The sequence below is a fragment of the Telmatherina bonti genome, assembly GCF_933228915.1.
Source record: "Telmatherina bonti genome assembly, chromosome: 3".
NCBI classification, from domain to species: domain Eukaryota; kingdom Metazoa; phylum Chordata; class Actinopteri; order Atheriniformes; family Telmatherinidae; genus Telmatherina; species Telmatherina bonti.
This window is the reverse complement of record NC_136621.1, coordinates 25,574,134-25,595,758: the sequence shown is the minus strand read 5'-3', so window position 1 is coordinate 25,595,758 and position 21,625 is coordinate 25,574,134. Positions and strand designations below refer to the sequence as shown.

The 21,625-nt window shown below is 38.2% G+C and overlaps 1 protein-coding gene across 1 annotated transcript in view; it reads right to left on the bottom strand.

Annotated features, from left to right (window-relative positions):
• Positions 1-21,625, bottom strand: part of gna12a (guanine nucleotide binding protein (G protein) alpha 12a) — a 37,825-nt gene that overhangs the window by 4,008 nt on the left and 12,192 nt on the right. The window contains exons 3-5 of the mRNA XM_079264766.1: positions 1,882-1,932; positions 1,611-1,811; positions 143-349 (exon numbers count right to left, since the gene is read on the bottom strand). Of these exons, the coding sequence (XP_079120892.1) occupies positions 143-349; positions 1,611-1,811; positions 1,882-1,932 (459 nt within the window). The remainder of the gene's footprint in view (positions 1-142; positions 350-1,610; positions 1,812-1,881; positions 1,933-21,625) is intronic.

Sequence of the window (21,625 nt, the reverse complement as noted above, 5' to 3'; positions counted from 1 at the left end):
TGTATACGTGTATACATATGTCTTGAGATCCAGATGTAACCAGCTGGTTTATTCAGATATGTCAAAAAAGAAGCTTTTAATTTAGGATGATTGCTGTTTAAATGTAATTTAGAATCTTAAAACATTAAAAACCTTCATGTACCTGCACATCCTCGAGTCTGTGGGGGTCTCCTCTGAACTCTGGGAAGTTCTTGCGGATGTCCACTGTGCGAATCTTATCCACCAGTAGGTCTGTTTTGTTGAGGAAGAGGATGATGGACACGTTCAGGAAGAGCTTGTTGTTGACAATGGTCTCGAAGATGTTCATGCTCTCCACCAGACGGTTTGTCCTGCGGTCCTCCATCAAGACCTGGAATAACACACATTCAGCATTATTCTTTGTTTTTTTTTTTTAAAGGTCTTATCTGAGCAGCAATTAAGGATTTCAGTTGCCATCATATGACCGTTGATTTGAACTGGAGCCACGACTAGAGAAACAATCAAATTTCCTCAGCGAACCACAAAGACAGCTTTGTATAAACTTCCGATGTTGTGTCCCTCTTCTCCATTTCATAATTCCAAAAGTCAAAAGGCAGTCTGAAAAACATTTCCATAGCATCAGCTTTACATAAGATTTGCAGCCTGCAACCCGAAAAACCCTCATCACTTGAGACGTGTCAGTCAGACTTCTGAGAATGTTAAGTAACTCCCACCAGGACTCTCAGGAGCTTGCTAAACTGGATTTCTTGTGTTTCGTGGAGGAACTTTCAATTAGATTCTTCAGCTAAAGGCTCGAAATAGTTGAAAATCAGTCCTGAGAGAAATGAACCACCGTCATGATTAAATGACCACATCCGTAGCATTTAGATGTGTGTTTGTGTGTGTGTGTGTGTGTGTGTGTGTGTGTGTGTGTAGGTGTGCTGAACAGACAGGGACAACATTAGAATTCAAGTGTAGTTTGAAACCGAGTTTAACATTCACTATAAAGGAGAGAAACGATAAATATTCCCTAAAAGCGACAATTCCCTAGAAACTGAACAGAAAAAAAAGAATATAACTTCTTGTCCACCCCCTCCCCCAGCCCCCAACAGCTCTCCTGCGCCTTAGAGCTTTCTCTGTCTCAGGGAGGTGCATTCAACAAGTCATTTCAAATAATCAGATTTACTGAAGATAACTGGTGAATTAAAAAAACATCTTCCTCTCACGAAGGTGTTTATACATCTTAACAAAAGGTCTTTTTAATATCATCAATTACCAAAAGGTCAAGTTATCTTAGTATTTTTTTCCCCAGTCCTTATTTGGACAATATACAAATCTGTTCATCCATAAACCCATTACACCTAATCTCTATCTGATAACTTGTTAATGCAGAGCAATGGCAAAACTGAAATGGCAGCTATGTTATGGTTTTTCATAAAGCCACTGATCTGGAAATTATTTTATTGAATGCTACTTGAGCTTTTCAAAAGAATTTTGCTTTGTTACGAAATTAGGCAAATCTGGAATATTGATAATTTTTTTTCCTTTTGTTTGAAGCCATCTTGACTTCTCATCTCCTTCCCAGGTGCAGCTGTTAGTCACCATAGTGAGGCTTGATGGGGAGTTAGATATGTTGACAAAAATGCACATACCTGGTCGTACTCTGATGAAGATACCATAAAGAGTATAGATGTGATTCCATCAAAACACTGAAACCACTTCTGCCGCTGCGACCTCTGACCGCCCACATCCACCATCTTGAAGGGAATCTTTTTGATCACAAAGTCGTGCTCGACAATCCCTTTAGTCGCCTTGCGTGCAAACAAAATGTCCTGTCTGTTGGGAATGTAGCTCTGAAAAAGTGGACAGGCTTGTTACATAGTTTCAAAGCATGAAGAATTAGGATTTTTTAGTGAGACTCACCAGTTGTCCAATACGATCCAAGTTATCCAGGAAGTATTTAACTGACTCACTCTGCAGAAAAAAAGGAGAAAAAGAAACAAAAGAAAAATATCTTTAACAACGTGCAACTGAGTCGTCTCATAAAGCATTAAAGAAACATGATCTGAGCAAATAATAAAATTAAAGCTCCCAATTTAATTATTAGAACAATTTCATTTCTTGTCTTACTTCCTTGGTTACTTTCCACTTCAGAGAAGATGTGGTTTTGATTGAATAATACATAAATTAATGCAACAACAGACAGAAACCATGTGACTAAACATAATAATATCAGTCCCATCATTTTTTTCTGGAATTTTCTACTGCTTGTATTGACTTGACCAGTTGTGGATTATTCTGAGTCAATAACTGAATCTTAAACAGATCAGTGTTTATGTGACCCAAGTTATCAGTGTTTCACCATCACATGTAGTACACAGACTCTAACGTGACTCCCTGACTCTTTCACGATCTATTAACTACAGTAAAGTTGCACTAATCAATGTTTTCCCATTAACAATGGACTAAAGGGCAATGTGTAATTCAGAAGGAGCGCTTGTTATTGCAAACCCACAGGGAATTATTGCCACTCTGTAGTATACTTCCGGCTTTTTCCGGCTTTTGACTTCCATGGGCTTGCTGATTTACTCTACCCACAAAGTGGTGACGTGCATAACTTGCCTGGCAGCAGACAGCAGACACACAACAAACAGGAGAAATCAGTGGCAAATTTAGTGGCTGATCAGACATTCTTACCGCAATAGCTGCCGGAAAGCAAACCAGTGAAAAAGCAGTGCATGCAGGACTTCTAGTTCTGTTGAGAATTTAACATTAAGAGTAGACATGAATGTCTCTTTGCTCTTTCTGATAGGCATCGTAATAATAACACATTTCACTTTCTCGATTATGGCTGTTGTAGGACCAAATTATGTCACCTTGCAATACAGGGTAAAAGTATATACCCTGTATATAACATGTTGACATGTAACATGTATAAATATAAACACAGTAGCCCTGAGACTTTGCAAAATGTTGGTTAGCAATTGTGGAACTTTGAACATTTCGACACAGTTAGCAGCCTTCAACAACTGGTGAAGTTTTAAGGTTTTCCTTAAATTAATTTAGTAAGTTTTTTATATGGAGTAGATTTATCTGACAAAAGAGGTACAGAAATGGGAATACTGTTAGGAAATATATATTAAACAGCTGCATGTTGTTGGTCTATCCAGTGGCATTTTTCACATTACCACTTTTTTGTTGTTGTTGTTGTTGTTGTTGTGTCACTTCACAGAGTCAAAATGACCATAAGCCATAAGAGAAGGAGATTTTATAATCAGTAGTCCATGCGCTATATGTTTGGACAACAATGTAATTAAGCATTTCATCTTTGCTTGGTCTGTTCTCACGTGAAAAATGAAATATCTGTTCTCTTCTCAAGCCCTTTATTAAGCTACATCATGGTACATGGTACGTGGTACATCTGATCAGCTCTGGCATCATGTGGCTGTTTGTAATTCTAAAAATAAAATCTTGCTTGGATAGTTAGATAGATCTTTATTCACATATGATATTCCAAAGAGACAACATTTTGTTATTACTGATCATTTAAACTAATGTCTTTTCCATCCAAGTTAAGAAAAAGCTGACTAACAGCTGAATGTGATGTACATCAGATGCAGTTTAAAAGTGTGTATAATACTATTACATAATGACAGAATAATTAGATTTAATCTACTTAAATGATGTTACGGTGCTCTTCCCTTAGCTTTGCTCCTGCAGATACAAATCTTGACTCATTGTGGCCAAACACTTTAATCTTTGTCTCATCTGGCCTTCAAGCTTTTGATAAGGCTTTTTTCCCCGCTATGTGGTCAGCTAGACTTTAGTACAGCTTGAACAACCTGTGCTCCATGTCCACAAGGCTGCCAATGAAAACTGTCTTTATCTTAACAGACAATAATTAAAACAAAAGTAATAATACATTCTGTCATATTATGTTTTTCTTTCCTTTTATCCCTTTTGCGGTGTCAGTGGAAGTCCATATGGCCTGTTTACGTTACAACAGAAGGCAGCAATGTTCCTTTTACTTATCACAGTTTTAAATTAACTTTGTATTTTCCGCATCATTTACGAGATAGGTCACAGACTGGATGTAATTAGTATTATTTTATATCATTTCCCCTGCAACAATTTGAACTATTTTAATATCTGCTGAAGTTTCTATTAATTCTGACAACTTAAATAGAAATTAATTAAACTGACTGGTACTAATTTTTTTATCGTAGTAAAAAAGTGGTATTAATAAAACTATATCTGTAGGTGGATTTTTAAAGTTCTTCTGTTAATAAACATAAATTTAATTTTTGGCTATATTGACCTATTTCCAAATATTGATGATGCTTGTAAACTACTTAGTATTGCAGAAATCTTTTAAGACCACTCAGATACATGTTTTAGTAATATATATTTCTGATTATAAGAGATATCAGCAGGTTTCACAAATATGACATGCTTTTCATTTTGATTTTGTCTAAGATTTGTTCTTTAAACAGACACTGTCATTATGGATTTAACGTTTAACACACAGCTCTAACAGTCCTTGCTTTGTCTGATTGTATTCTTGCATCTTCTTTTAAAAGTTTTATCATCGGAGACGGGGTTATGGCGTCTTGCTAAGAGGTCGCACGTGTGAGAGCTCGCAGCAAAATCCTTTAAACTTTATCCTAAACTTTTGACCAACTTTCATATTGCAACATATTTTCAGTGCATATCTTCTCGTGCATATCATGAAACCTAGAAGCTCAAAATCTAGTCAACAAACGGCGAGAACTCAACCAGACAAGGAAGCGAATGCAGCCTCGGCTAATGCTAGCGTCGCAGCACAGCCACCGCAACTTCATTCTGATGGAGCTGAAACTCAAGGGACAACAACAAATAGTGAAATCCTCCAAGCCATTTGCTCGTTACGAGCTGACATGGAAAAGCATTCCGCGGACACACTGGAAGCTATCAGAAGTGTCAAGGGGGATATACAGACACATTCGCGAAGACTTAATGAGGCGGAGGAGCGATTATCACAAGCAGAGGATGATGTCACTTCTCTCCGAGGAAAAGTTAAACAACTTGAGCAGACAGTGATGTCCCTATGTGATAAAATCACTAACTACGAGGACCGGAGCAGACGCTCGAACCTCCGTCTGGTGGGGCTACCGGAGAAAACCGAAGGAAGAGATATGTGTGGATTTCTGGAGAAGTGGCTCCCAGGGGCGCTCGGTAACTGTTTTACCTCGCCGCCAGTCATCGAAAGAGCGCATAGGATTGGGCCACTTAACCCTGGAGTTACAACGCCAAGGGTAGTGATTATAAAGTTCCTGAACTACCGGGACCGAGAGGCGGCCATGAGCGCGGCCAGGAAAATGAAGGAGATTTTCTACGATAGTCACCGGCTCAGTATTTTTCCCGACCTGTCGCCTGAAACCCGCCGTATGCAGCGACGCTACGATGGAATGAAAGCCAAGCTTCGCACTCTTAACATCCGCTATGGTATGCTTTACCCGGCCCTGCTGGTCATCACCCACAACGGCAGGCGCATTGTGTTTAAGTCTTATGAAGAGGCTGATGACTACGTTAAGAAAATGGGATCTCATCCAGATCCTGGAAACGAGGAGGACTGACTTGTGGATCTTGACTACTCAAGATCCACAAGATCCACTGATCTTCACTGGGGAGCAAAAGCCATGATGTTCTGATGGACAAATTAGTAAGTGACTGACTAATGTTATAAAACTTTAAATATTTGGTTTCATTCGTTAAAGCATTGGAGATATTTTCAATTTATATACTTTTTAGTTTTGGTTAAGATACTGTTAAGAGCGAGCACGCGAGTATTATGTGCACTCAGTTTTACGTTACCCACAGTGTGGATGAAACGTTTTATTTAACCCAAGTTCTTAGATTGAATAGGTTCATGGGCACATTTCGTTTGGGGAAATGTGCGGGTTTTTTATTTTGGGAGCTTCACTCAAGGTATTTTCTTCTTGATGTTTCTACAAAATTTGAATGTGATAATGATATGTTAGAAAAGTTAGGGTATGTCTGGTAACTCTATTATAAAAGTATCCTCCTGGAATGTGCGAGGCCTGAATAAAATTGTTAAAATCAAACAAGTATTGGGCAGAATAAAAAAGATGAAAACCACAGTGTGCTTCTTACAAGAAACACACTTACTTGACAAAGATCTGAATCGTATAAGGTCGAGATGGCCTGGACAAGTCTTCTTCTCTAATTATACTTCGCATTCTAGAGGGGTCATGATACTAATTCACAAATCACTCCCTTTTATTTTAAGAGAGAAATACCTGGATCCATCTGGGAGATTTATTATACTTAATGGCACTATAATTTCTACTTTAGTTAATTTGGTCTGTCTATATGCCCCTAATGGGGATGACCCTGTTTTTTACCAACATTTTTTCTTAACTATGGCTTCTTACAATGGACAGTACATAATTGGGGGTGATTTTAACTGTGTGATTAATCCTGCAGTTGATAGATCAAATAGCTCTGATACCTCCCACCAGCAAACTAGAAAAACTATTGGGAAATTTATGAAAGACCTTAACTTGGTGGAGATTTGGAGACAACTCCACCCTGATAAGGCAGAGTTTTCATGCTTTTCCAGCACCTACAAAACATACTCGCGCATAGATTTCTTTTTGGTCTCCTCCAGCTTAACATCTATGGTTCAGGACTGTTCTTATGAATCTATACTTCTTTCTGACCATGCCCCGATTAATTTATCCATTAAACTTCCAAATTGTTTCTCAAACCCACCCTCATTTAGATTCCAAGCAAAATGGTTGAAATCTATTGAATTTGCAGAATTTATTGAAGGGAAAATAACAGATTATTTTTCTTTCAATACAAACCAAACCAGCGCATCAATAAAATGGGAGGCTTTTAAGGTCTATTTAAGAGGCGAAATAATAAGTTATACCAGAAGCAAATCTAAATTGCACTTAAATAAATTAAAGGACATTGACAAACAAATAAAATGTTTACAGGACCAGTTATATCACAGTGATGATACAGAAAAATATAAAAAACTCCTCTTATTAAAGGCAGAATATAATGAACTCAGCACCTACAAAATTGCTACTAATTTGTTATGGCTGAAACAATCATACTATGATCAGGGTGAGAAGGCAGGAAAACTCCTGGCCTGGAGACTCAAAACAATACAAACAAATAGAGCCATAAATTCAGTTACACTTGACAGTGGAGAGAATGTTGTAGACCCAATAGAAATTAACAATGCTTTTGCAAAATACTATGAAAACTTATACAAATCCCAATATCCCGAAAGCGATAATGCACAGACGCAGTTCCTGGATCAACTCCAATTCCCAGTCCTATCTGAGGAGACCAAAAATAAACTTGATAAAAAACTAAGTATTGAGGAACTTAAAGAGGCACTTTCCCATATGAACAGTGGCAAAGCCCCCGGCCCTGACGGCTTACCAATAGAAATTTATAAAAAATTCTCAGATAAATTATTACCCCACCTGCTTGAAATGTTTAATGAGTCCTATGAGAGAGGCATCCTACCACCATCTTTGCGAATGGCAGCCATTTCTGTTCTTCTAAAACCAGGCAAAAATCCAACAGAAATGGGTTCATATCGCCCCATATCACTCATGTCCTGTGACACCAAAATATTGTGTAAGGCCTTGGCTAGAAGGATTGAATCACATTTACCAAAAATAATCTCCAATGATCAAAACGGATTTATTCTTGGACGCCAAGGTTTTCATAATATTAGACGACTTTTGAATATATTATACGAAAAGCAATCTGCCGTTGACCACGCCTTTCTGTCATTAGACGCCGAAAAGGCGTTCGACAGAATAGAGTGGAGATACCTTTTTGAAACTCTCAAGAGATTTGGCTTGGGGGAAAATTACTTGAAATGGATTCAATTATTATACACAGAGCCGACTGCAAAAATCGTAACAAATAGTCAGACATCAACACCCATAAAACTCTGTAGATCCACCCGTCAGGGCTGCCCCCTAAGTCCCCTGCTTTTCCTTTTTGCCATAGAACCACTCGCTATGGCTATACGTAACTCCCCTGAAGTGACTGGAATTAAAATTGGAGAAACAGAACATCGATTGTCACTTTTTGCAGATGATATTGTTTTATTTCTGACCAATTTAGAGAAATCTGTTAATGCAGTGGATAATATTCTGCAAAGTTTTGGACTCTTCTCTGGCTATAAAGTCAACCAGAAGAAAAGCTCCTTGTTATTTCTAAGCAAAAATAACCCTCCCATCCAAACACAGTTTACCTGCACGTATGAAGGTTTCACCTACTTAGGAATCCAGGTTAATCCTGACATAAAGAAAATTGTTCCCCTCAATTATGACCCATTAGTAAGTAAAGTCACGGACTCACTGGAAAGATGGGGAGGGATGCCAATCTCCATGATAGGTCGCATTAATATAATTAAAATGTCAATACTCCCAAAGTTCCTCTATCTTTTTCAGTCCGTACCTTTGCATATCCCAGCATCCTTTTTTTCATCTTTAAATAAAAGCTTTGCCACATTTATATGGAATAACAAACGCCCCAGGCTCCGCCTTTCACTTCTGTATTTACCTTACGACCGAGGAGGGCTTAGACTACCTAACATGAAGCTATACTACTGGGCGGCTCAACTATGTGCTGCTACTTCCTATTTTTCTCCTATTGATATTCCATCTTGGATTCATATTGAAAATTACACATTGGAACTGTGTTTAAAATCATATATTTACTCAGCTGAAATCAAACAATTGCTTAAAAACACAAAAAATCCATTTGTCAGAAACACCATCTCCATCTGGCACCAGGCCCATGTGGCTTTGAATGAGGAGTCTAGGCTCTCTGCTCTCTCACCTATATGGGGCAATAACGCATTTAAACCTGCACGTGCTGACATGGGCTTTAAAATGTGGATGAATAAAGGTCTGCATAGGGTCGGGGACTTGTACAGTGATGGTGTGCTAATGTCTTTTGAGCAGTTGTCAAACAACTACAATCTACCCAAGAAACATTTCTTTAAATACCTCCAGGTCAGAAGTTTCATTACCAATCTATTGAAGTCAACTGCAGAACCCCCTTTGACCTCCATAGAGAACATTGCAGTTAACCATTATAAAAACAGAGGTCTGCTTTCTAAATTTTACAATATTCTTCTTGCAGCCTCAAAAGAAAGTTCTCTTTCATATTTACAAGCCTGGAGAGCTGATATGGAAACAGACATTTCAGTTGAGGATTGGAATAATTCTTGTTTACTTGCACAAAAGCAGACCATTAATATAAGATTCCGATTATTGCAGTATAAATGGTCATTCAGAACTTACATTACACCAGTAAAACTTCATCATTTTAACCCCAATATTCCTGATGACTGTGTCAAATGTGGTAAAGAAAAAGGAACACTATATCATAGTATGTGGCAGTGTGAAAAAATTAATATTTTTTGGAAGGAAATCATAACAATAATTTCAGACCTTATTAAATGTAGAATGCCTATTGATAGTAAATTGTGTATTTTGCATATTTTCCCCACTGGTTTTAAATGTACTGCAAACAAAAGAAAACTTGTAAATTTTTGCTTGTTACAAGCAAAATTAGTCATTGCTTTAAAATGGAAGGACACTGAGAGACCTGGAGTGAACCAGTGGATCAATCTGATGTCCAGTAACTTGGCTTTGGAGAAACTGACTTATGTGGCCAAAAACAAACAGGAGGACTTCGAAGACATTTGGCTTCCCTTTTTACGCCTTGTGAAAGACTTTGATTTGTAGAAAAAAGTTTTTGCAAACTGAGTGAATGCTGAGTTCTGGGATGGGTGGGTGGGTGGGTTTCATCTTATGTTTTGTTTTATTTGATATTGTCTTTTGTTGTTGTGTGGGTTTTTGTTTTATTATTATTACCGTTATTTTTATATATTTTTTTCTTCTTCTCTCTAAATACAAAATTCAATAAACATATTTGTGAAAAAAAAAAAAAAGTTTTATCATCTTAAATGATTTGTTGTATTTAATGAACCGCATTTATATGACACTTTTCTAATCATATAATAACCACTCAAAGTGCCTTTACAGTACATGTCACATTTATCCATTCACACAACACTTCTGTTGTTATACTAAGTGCTCACCTATCACACTCATTCATACCCTGATAGACACATCAGGAAGCAACATTGCGATCAGTCTTTTGCCCAAGGACACTTTGACATATATTGTCTGGAGAAGCCAGGTAAAGATCAGACAACTCTTCGTTTGCCTGAGCTACACTATTAGTGTGTTAGTTGCAGTCAACACTGTACTATTTTCTTAAAAATATTTATTCATCCTAAATTTGATTTGATGTGGTATCTTAATGGTTGCCACCGACGTTCTGAGTGGCAATTGGCTTAAAGTTGTTCAAGTTCTCAGTTCTTTTCTTTATTTGTCTTTACCAAACATGCTGCATCACAGAAAATGACATGCCACAAGCTGTGCTAATAGTTTGAAATACTGCATGGACTTCTGCTCTCCTCTGTGGGTGCACATTAATTGTTCTTGGTGTATGATACAGACTGGGATGTGTCATTTTTTAAATTTACAAATACATCATTTTGGAAGACTGTTTTGCCATTGGTAGGGTAATAAATACTCAAACAGTAATCAAATTGTATTTGTAGGTCAGTTCACAACTAAACAACAAGAATTGTTTAGTTGTGACCTGCATGTTGATAAAGTCAGTCTAACAACTGCAGCTAACCATCTTATTATTGTGGGTGCAGTTGTGTTAACAGCTGCTTTTTATATTCAAGATCTTTTTTATTAAGATTTTCTTTCTTAACAAACATACACAAAGAAAAAAGAAAAGAGAGAAACTCCAGAACATTTACACCAGCCCACAGGAGGTAGGCAGATGCAGGAGCCATAGGTACAGTGCAATGAAGGGGTAAGGATTGAGAGAGACCTAACAAAACAATAGCACACAAAAAAATAAATAAATAAAATAATAAAATAAAATAAATTTAAAAAAAAAAAAAAAGAGGAAAATGAACACCCGGAACCCTGTTTCCCTACTCGGTCAGAGTCAGTTTGGAGGCATGAGCCAGTGAATGAATGACTTGTGAAATAATGCTTCATGTTATAAGCCTAAAGCTGCACTAGAAGTCCTGCTCCCATGTCTTATGGAAAGTATTTAAAAAGGGTCCCCACGTCTCCTGAAACTTCCTGCTCTTGTGCTGTAGTGAGCATCTAATCTTTTCAAGCTTCAAACAGGACATCAGATCCACTAGCCATTGCTTATGTGTTGGAGGGACAGTGTCACGCCATTTGAGTAGAACACAGCGTCTAGCCACAAGAGAAGCGAAAGACAGTGTGTGATGATTTATTGAGGATAAAGGCATCACCTCCCCGGTGATGCCGAACAGAGCCGTTAGGGGGTTCGGCGGTAGTCTAACTTTTATTAACAGAGATAAAGTAGAGAAAACCTCTGACCAGAACTTGCCGAGTCTGGGGCAGGACCAGAACATATGAATGAGTGTGGCCTCAGAAGTTTTGCACTTATCACAGAATGGACTGATGCTTGGGTAAATGCGTGAGAGCTTGGATTTAGTGAGGTGAGCCCTGTGGACTACCTTAAACTGAATTAAGCAGTGGCGGGTGCAGAGAGAGGATGAATTGATCCGTTTAAATATTAAATTCCAAGTTTTATGTGACAGGGAAACAGCTGCTTTTTATAAAACCTGCGAACATCAGCAACCAGCACAAACTTAGCAACTCAAAGGAAGACAACACAATGGGTGAGAAAAGGTTTGCGGCCGCACAAGGAGCTGCTGAAAGCCTGTGATGAATTAATGAATTCGCTCATGTTTGTGTATCAAAGAAGAAACTGTAAGTTTATGCAAAAAAGGGAAGGAAACAGGCGAAACTATCTCGGTTTGGAAGGTGGATTTGAAAATGTGATCAACGTGACTTTAAAACAAAAATAAGGAGAAATGATAAATTGGATTATTGAATAATTCTTACGTCATGCTGTGCTGTTCAAGTCTTTTCTGGCACAATTATTTTCATCTCCTGACTGTCAAGCCCTACTAACTGCAACCTCAGGGCAGAACATTAAAACGATTAAGTCTGCTCCTTTGTTACAGCGCTTTAGTCTGTGTTTAGTGAGCTTACCTCAGTACTTTTACTAGATATCTTTGAATACATGCTTAGCAGTTCATGTTTTAGGACATATGCTTCCTGGCCTTTCATGCATCAGTTGAGTTCACTTTATTTCTGTATGGTATAAAAAAAATCAATTAGCCAGGTCTTGAAGCTTTAGCTGTGTAATCTTTTACAGTGAACATTAAGCTTACATTAATTTTTGTCAGTGCTCTTCTATTCTCTGTCAAGCAGTAATGTGGTTAAAGCGCACGCTGTTCTTCACTCCAATGGATTACACAGTTCACGTAAGTTTTAAGAGGCTGCTAATTGATTTTCAGACTGTTCACAAATGAATGGAAAGCAGCAAGGGCCTGGAACAGAGAAAGGTTTAATCAGGTTAACGCAGCACAGCAGCATGATCTGCAGCATGCTTTACTGTGCTGGTAAGTGTATGTGATTTATTCTGAAGGCGAGTTCAAATCCCAGATTTTAAGCACAAACAATAGGTGCATAAAGTTCAAACCGATTGCCAACAATAGTCAAAAACTGATTCCCTCTCCTCCCCTCTCTCTTTCTTTTAAATACATTCACACTCAACAGGAAACAGCTGTGTGTGTGAAAACAGTGGATAGACATGGGGGATGGAGGGATTAGCAAGTCAGACAGAACCCAGTTACAGTCATTTTCGTGCTTTCCTCTCACTCACACACACACACACACACACACACACACACACACACACACACACACACACACACACACACACATTTGCCAAAGGCAGCAGTTTTTCCCAAACTACTCTGACATGCAGTGGAGCAACCAGGAAACGTGACCCCAGTGCGAGTGAGATGTGAGGCCGTGACCCAGCTGCTGACCCACAGTGTCACAGCAATAGGAAGCTGAAAGCCAGGGACTGATTGGCTTAGGGAGACATGAGCAGCGGGAGGGGCTTTATGAAGGGAAAAGCAGAGAGTGGGGAATTCCCAGAGATGAAGGGATACACAAACAAAGACACAGGCAGACATAGACGTGGAAGTGAACACATGCAGACAGTGACCATTTCTACAGAAACTTGAAAAGCAAACAGCAGTCTGATCATTCATGCTGTGGAAACATTAAATTACTTGTTTTATTTAAGATGGAGTTTTAGCATCTTATAATGGAGATCTGTAGATGATGAATAATCTATCAGCTCTATGTGTGCAAGTGTCTGCGCTTGTGTGTGTGTTGTTGCATAAAACGAGGGGAATGTCTCCATTCATGATGTGTATGGGGAGATTAGGGGCTTTATAACAGCAAAAACCCGAATAAGCTCACATTCTGCAGTGTTTATGGATGCGTGTGTGTGCAGGAGTGTATGTGTCATTTGCACCATGTGTGCACTTGGGTGTGGAACTATGGTCAGTCAGGCCTTTCATTACAATGCTCGAATGGTATATTAACTAACAGCGCGGAAACTACTCAGTAATAAATTACAATCCATTGAAGTTTATTAAACCGTTAATTATTCTTTGATTGACCAGTTAGTAACTTAATTTTCAAAGTGTGTCACAACTCTTAAAGGTGAACAAGTCATAACAGTTTTGCCAATTTACAGAGTTCACTTTATTAGAAGATGCTCAAATGAACCCTTTAAAGGCCAGAGAAAAATATTTCTCTGTGTTTTTCCATTTGTTTTGGACAAGAATAAACTGACTGAATGTTTGTTGGCAGATGGTTGAGATGTTAAAAAGAAGGTAAAAATAATGTAACGATGGTTGAAATTAGAAACAGTAGTGTTATATCAGACACTTTGGGTTTTACATACTCAAACCAGTTGTTGGAGATGACTCGGGCTAGTTTAGTTCCACTATGTTTTAAAGAAATTAACTCAAGTCACTGCAAATTTACCTCTACCAAATGGCAGACCAGGACCTTAAAGGGTTAAAAAAAAGAATAAAAGTATTTTTAACATGAGTGTTCAGTTGGGAATAATACTGATAACAAGCAATCCAAAAATTCTATTTAAAGCAGGAAAAGGAGCAAAAGTGTTGTTTGTGAGAAGCCAACATTTAACCTCTTTCTTCAGGAAACTATTAAAATATTTTCTAAACATGACCTGGTTGAACGCCAACTAAAAACTTATAATTAGTGTTTGCAACTTCTATTGGGCAGCACTGACTTTCTTGCCAGTGAAGAGGTTAACACAGTCAGCTCTGAGCAAGATGGTGATCATGATCTGAACCTCAATGGGGACTTGCTTTGTGGAGTTTCCACGTTTTCTCTGTCTGTGCAGTTTTTATTTTCTCCAGAAGCTTTGATTTCCTCCCACAGTCCAAAAATATGCACCCGTTTTAAATCTGTATTTTTAAATAGTTTATGACAGAGTGTGTGCCGTTGACAATCTCTGTGTGTTAGCTCTGGACAGACCAGTCCAGTGAGACAGGTATGACCAGCTCTAGCCACACATGGCTCTGAACAGCGTGGGTAGGTGGGTAGTATAAAATGCTGTGGATAGTGTGTGTTGTCGGGCTGGTAAAGACTTCACATCATGTTCGCATGCGGCACCAAGAGTTCCCATTTGTCTCATCATCAGACCACACTTTGTAACGTCATGGTCCAACAAACTGTTTCCGCAAAATGCTACACAGACTAACTGGAAATATAATTAAATTAATACTAATTAAAATGATAAAATATGATCTGAAACCATCAAGTGTAAAAGTTAAATTTTACAATGATCCTAAAAATGAAGGAAAAATGCTTTTAAGAATGAATCTTAATTTCCTTCTAGATCATATAAAAACAATGAAATGAGGGAACTCAAGCCTTTTTCAGGTACGTATTGGTTCCCATCAGTCTGGTGGCAAATGTTGAATTACTCCCCTGGTACTCTCTACCTAAATCGCTATCTAAATCCTGAATATCTACAGTCACATTAATGAACAGTTTAAAGGTAAATTTGACTTATGATCAGATGTTTAAAGGGGTGCTATTGTGGTATTTCAAGTTTTCTGAGCTTTCTACAGTGTTACAGTATTGAATCCTCATCAGACATGTGAACGACACCGTTTTTTATCACCTAAACGCATGTTTGAGTTTGAGTTCCAGCGCTCTCTCCGTTTGGTTTCCATGGCAACGAAGAACGTGTCGTTTTAGAGAGTTTTTTCTACTTGGAAATCCTTGCGACGTCCTGGGGGATAAGGTTCGGTGATTGGTTACCTTCTACTGGTTAACAAGGGCATGTACAAATACATCAGGCGGGTGGAAAACGTCTGATAAAGTCATTTCCAACGATGGCTGGTGAGTTTACCAAAGAGAGACATCCTGCTGCATTCGTTGCTGTGGGTTGCTGTTTTCCACTTCGTTTTCAGGGTCTGATTCAGGTTCCAACATGTAGGGCTGTATGCTATGTGTTGACATTGTATTTTTTTTTTTTTTTTTTTTTTTTTTTATTGAGTTCATATTAGCCTAATCTTTCTGTTTATGAGATGTTACAATGACAGCGAAAGCAGTTGCGGTGCACGCTCCCGATGTAGCACGGTGGCGGGAGGCGGGGCTTAATGCGGAAGAGTCTCAATCCTCTCGTTTTGCCCACAGGCTGATCTGACAGCCTACGGAGAGGGTCGGTCTCAAGTAAATAAAGCGATTTGGGGCAATAACTCGATCAATCCCAGCCCTTCTGGTCTCAGAAATAAAAATAAATTAGCCTGAAATGCACATAATAGTTCCACTTTAAAGGAATTCAATGAAAAAAAAATGTCTTGTTTCAAACAATATTCTGTGTTCGTTTGCTTGAAAAGAAAAGTCTCAGTAAGGACTTAGAGAGTTTTGTATGGTGGTGCAGCTTGTTTTCTGCCACACAGCAGCGACAGTAATGAAAGTGTCCAGAGGTGATAAAAGGATGCATTTTTTTGTTTTCGACAAACAACTTTGCTGTTATCGTTGTACAATTTATACGAGTGAAGCATGACTTTTCAACAAGCTTAAACACATAGAAAAGAGAGATTTTCATCTGCTTCCTGTTCAGCGTCACTATGTTTTACACAACAGCGCACACTTAACTCGCTAATGTGCACTGTTGTCTTTTTTTGTTGTTATTATGAGAAGAAGACTTATGGTGTGTTATACCACTTAATCAGAACAATCGCTCAGTCATATGCAAATTGTTGCTTTTTCCCTCCTTCACAGGGACATCTATACGAAGAGTGGAAACTAACTGGAAAGTGACCAACGTCTGAAAGACTCAACTAAATGTCACTTCTTTAACTGACTGATGAAGCCATTAATGTTACGCATTTAACATCTAAAAAAGGTGACAAAGAGAGAAATCCATCTTGCCAACCTTGAAGCGAAGAGCAGTCTCCTGAATAAAGTCTTGTACCCTGGATAGATAGCTTACATTAAATCATAAAGCATAGCTTCTCACTGACAACGTAACATCTTTACACCTCTGTGGGGCCTCAGCATTCATGCCCTGTAAAAATTTAAACCTCATTTATTCAGGATCCCTGTGCTGCTGAGGAGAACAGCAACAGTTTACCATCATGGTTTGATGTACAGCCTTGTTTTCGTTGAGTGCTGAGGATTTGGTGTTTATATCCTTTATCAAACTGTGTGTGTGTTATCAGGGTGTGGTGGGAAGACAGAAACCCCTACAAGTAAACAACATCCTTGCATGTGCTTGCTTGTTTTTCTCCTCACTATCTCCATTTCTCCTCCACTATGTTCTCTCTATCTGCCTCCCTCATCTCACATGCTTGTCTCGACTTTCTACTTCCTTTCCTTCCTCCTCTGTTCAAACTCTCCTTCTTTCCTCGCTCCCTCACTCAACCTCCTGCCTGCAGCACAGCCCCAGCTGTGCCTGGGAAAAGCTGACTGTGGTATCCCCGGAAAACCTCTTCGAGTGGAGAAAAAAAAAGGAGGTGAAAAGGATCTAAGTCAGCATATTTACTCCACTGCAGCCATTTTAGATAATGTTATTGAAGGAAAAGGCCGATGTTACTAACATTTTTCTTTGTGCTAACATGGTTTTCAACACATTTCACCTTCTTTATCTGGCCTCTGGTACACAACCCCTCATCAGGCAGTCTTGCCTATGATCTAAAGCATTAAAAGAAAAAAAAGGTTGAGGTTGGGGAAACAGCTGGGTACTGTAGTTTTAGGTAAACAACACCAACTGGTGTAAAGGTTTCTTTTTTCAACTGCATACACTTGAAAGAAAAATAATGGTAACTTTTTACTTTTTTTTTAAAATATAAAGCCATTGGAATAAAGTTAGTTTGTCCTGATTTGGCCAATTTGTCGACACAGGCAGCTCCAACAGCAGCAGCAGTGACTGTGACAAGCAGCTACTGGAAGCAATTACCGTTCTTTGAAACCAGATGCACCCGACTGCACCAATTGGTGTCAAAACTCATGGCGGAGGTCATAACTCAATCACCCATTGCAAATAAACATCCAGAAATCTTTCTCTGATTACAGAGAAATGCAGAACCTTGAATACATGCTCCTCATGCAAACAAGCTCGGGCTCATTTCTAGCTGGTTATTATATCTAATATCTAATTAGAAATAGTTGTTCATTGCAATTTCATAATCTAACGAGGCCAGCTGAAATTTAGACATACTCGCTAAAAAAAAAAATCAGTCTCAAGCTGCTGCCCACACCTAACTAAAGGAAAAAATTCTCCTTTGTCTCTGAACTGTGGCTAAATCCCGTCTTGCACAGCTGCCAGCATGGCCGCAGACTAAGTTGTGACTTGAGCTGCACAAAAAGAAATTTCTGAGACAGTTTTCTTTTCCAATGCGCTGCTGTCTTTCCCTCTGTGAGACTTGCTGACAGTGGGAAATTGTACCGTATCACCTGTCACTGAAAAGCCACTTCAGAGTCAAAGTAAGACAAGAGGCATCCAGTCCACACTGACTCTGTACGTTATCAAAGTGTCTCCAACGTATAACCAACACATCTTTGAGATTTTAACAGCTGTTCATGAAGACTGCCAGAGGAAGGAGGAATTTTTAAGGCCTCTCTCCATATTTACATTTTCCGTTTATCATTTAAGATATGACTGCCATAACTATTGGTGACCTCAATTATCCCAGTTCTGTTTACATGGATGCTTTCTCACATGAGCCAAAATAAACAGAAAATAATGCTGGGACATGTTTTGCTGTTTAAATCATGAATATTCTACAAAAATTAAAAACTAGTTACTTGCTAAAAGACTCATGATTATCATGATACAAAGATTTAGAATTTATAGTGATATAATTGGTTGCTTTTCTAGGGTAATATATTATCCAGACAAAAAGCATCAATACAGTCTGAAGTGTGTCACTAAACACAATTTTAGACATAATAAACAGACATTAAAGCCACTGGCAGGTAAACTGAGTAAAATCTAATGTTCCTGTTATAGTGCAACTGCATTTCGATCTATGAGATGAACCAAAGAAAGAGGCAGGCTCAGACGGTAGGCAGGGACTTAAATGAATTAGATTATAATAAACAATACGTAAGTCACTGCACAGTGACAAACATAAATCCACAATCCAAACAGAGCATGGCAGGAATGAAAATGAAACTTGGCAAGAGGCCTTAAACACACAGCGAAAACTGACACGAAAGTCTGACATTGAACAAAGGAAAACGGGAAGTGCACCTATTAGAGGAGATCATGACAAATACGCTGCAGCTGACGCGATCAGCAATCTGGTGTGACGGAAGAACAGGAAGTCATCTAAACTTAATGTACAATAGGACAGATGCTACAACAAGAACAGCTGTTCAACTTTAGTCTGTGAGGGCCATTGTTCTGCAGGTTTTAGATGTTTCCCTGCTCCAAAACACCTGGTTCAAATAAAATGGATCCAGCAACTGATAAATTCTGCAGAAGCTGCATTTTCATTAGTATTTCAGCTAAATAAAGGTAATAATTTCAAAATTTCATTACACTAAAATTACAATTTGGGGGTGCTTCCACTGAATGGTGTTTGGCACAAAAGCCATAAATTGCAACTGGGGACAAGATTTTTTGTGAGAACTGCAGCTGTTGCTAGTTGCCAGGTAGTGTTGTTTTAGGGTTTCCCACTTGCTGTGGAGGATTTACAACTACTTTTTGAAGCTCTCCTCCCACATTTTTTTCCTAACTTATTGTAAAACTCTACATTTCCCTGTTGTTTCCTATCAAAGATCAGTTATATTCTTCTCTTTAATCATTTGTAAAATGATTGCTGTCTAATAATCTGCCTATCCATACCGCACAATCTGTGCCTAAACGGGTGATCTGCCACGTCATCCAGGGATGCATAAATGCAACAAAAGTGTTTCCATTACGGTACAGTTTTGTGATGTACTTCGATATCAAAACATCTGATAACTCACTTACATTTTTTTGCGATATTTGACAGGTTTTTCAAAATGTAGATGTTTCCATTACCAATTTTTTATTGCAATATTTAGGTTTTGAGCAACTCCAGGGATACTGGAAATGCAGCTATGACTCATGCATTTCAATCAAGTGTGCTGGAACAACAAAACATCTAAAACTTGCAGGACAATGACCCTCAAGGATGAGGGTTCCCGACCACTGTTCCACTGATCGCTTTCATTAGAAATACAAAAGGAATTAAATCTAAGATGAAAAGATAATGTAGTTTAAGAAAAAACCCTAAAATAAACTTTGCCATAGAACAAAACATAAATCGCAAATCTTATTCACACAGATAATTTAAACCTGAAAATTTCAAACCAGACAAAAGTTGAAGGACTTCTGAGGTAAGTTGGTGGTTCAATTGCTATTTCTAAGGAAACTTCTTGGGCTCTGTATGAAAAATACAAGCCTGTTTTTTAATTAAGAAAAAAAAAAAATCAAGAAAATATTTTGTATCGTCCACCCCCAGTTGTAGTGTGTAAGCTGATCAGCTTGCAGAACAGACTGTATTATAAACAAATCTTGTTTCTAAGTTTTATTTTATTTTATGTCATTAATTCTCAGTCATCAGCTTGATTAAAAAAAAAAAAAAAAAAAAGTTATCTTTCACTTCATTTGCAAACACTACCTTAAAATGTATAAGTACAAGCTACAGTAACTAGTTAGACTCGTTCCATAAATATAAGAGGTTTCACCGAATAAAGAAAAGGAAAACAATGGAATAGGTGAGTTTGGGCTGTATTTCTTCCTATAAATTATGTTGTATTAAATCACCTCTGAGAAGCCGTCATGGTGTAGGGTTTTTGTGTGATCTTTAGTTCTAGTTTTCAGTTTTATTTAGAAGTTTTTCTCCCTTGTGTATTTGGTTTGGTTTCCCCTTTCCTGTTGATTAGCTCACCTGGTTTCATTTATTTCATTCAATCCACCTGTGTCTTGTTGTGTTTCTCTGTATGTATGCTACTTGGTTTCAATTCCTGTTTGTTGTCTTCATCTTCCTCGTTGTCTTTGTGTTTATTTAAAAAAAAAGATTCTCAGCACTTCTTCTGTCTTCTGCCTCTCTGTCCCGCGTTTGGGTCCACGTTTCCGTCATTCCGTGACAAAAGCAGATTATAGTCCACCTACAGGGTATGTTTATCACTGAATGTGACTGCAACAGTTCAGACATTTTACGGTGTTGAAAGTGATATGCAAATGTTAGGAGGCTCCAAATAAAAAAAACAAAAAAACTAAAAAAAACTGAAGCTAATTATTACCATTCAGCACCATGAAGCTGACATGTTCAATGCAAATCAGTAAGCAGTCAAGTAATCTAAACCAAAATATTTAACGCAAAGGCAAACAAACGTAAACTTGCAAACTTGGCTAAAAGTCATTAAGGCAAAAAAATGGTGAAGTCTTAGATTTTGTTTTTCCTATGAACCTGTGAACTATTACGGGTACTGTTTATTTTTAAGAGAGATAACCTGATGCTTTAAGGGAGTCTGCAATGTGACATATTTGCTATGTGAGAACCTTTTTATAAAATATGTTTACATCTTCCCTTTTTAAAGCATTACTTCTTTCAAATCAGATCATTTAAGCAAGGCTAAAATTGCTTCTAAATATTGTTTTTAATTCTTCTGTTTTAATCCTTTTTATCAAACATTTCTAAACTGAAAGCAACATAAGATTGCCATGAAGGCACTGATGGAAATATAACTGTGGACTAATGTCTCTCAGGATGGAGGGAGGCAATGGGAATCAAAAACACCTCTAAATACATGTATATGGCTTGGCCTTTAAACAGAGTGACGTCTGCTGTAACATACTAACTTTATCACACAGTACTCAAGATAAGACATAACAGTCTGACCTAAAGCCAGGCCTCTCCTTCTCTCTTTCTTTCTCTCTCTCTCTCTCTCTCTCTCTTACACACACACACACACACACACACACACACACACACGCGCACACACACACACGGTATGTTAAGTGAGCGGAAGTGGCTTCGGCCTGACTCTAGATTGTTTTGTCACTGATAAATGAGCAACAAGGCAAAAGGTCAAATTTAGGGCCCTGAGCAGACAGTAAATCTGCTGTGTCACTTTCTGTAAAGTCCAAATAAAATCGGCTG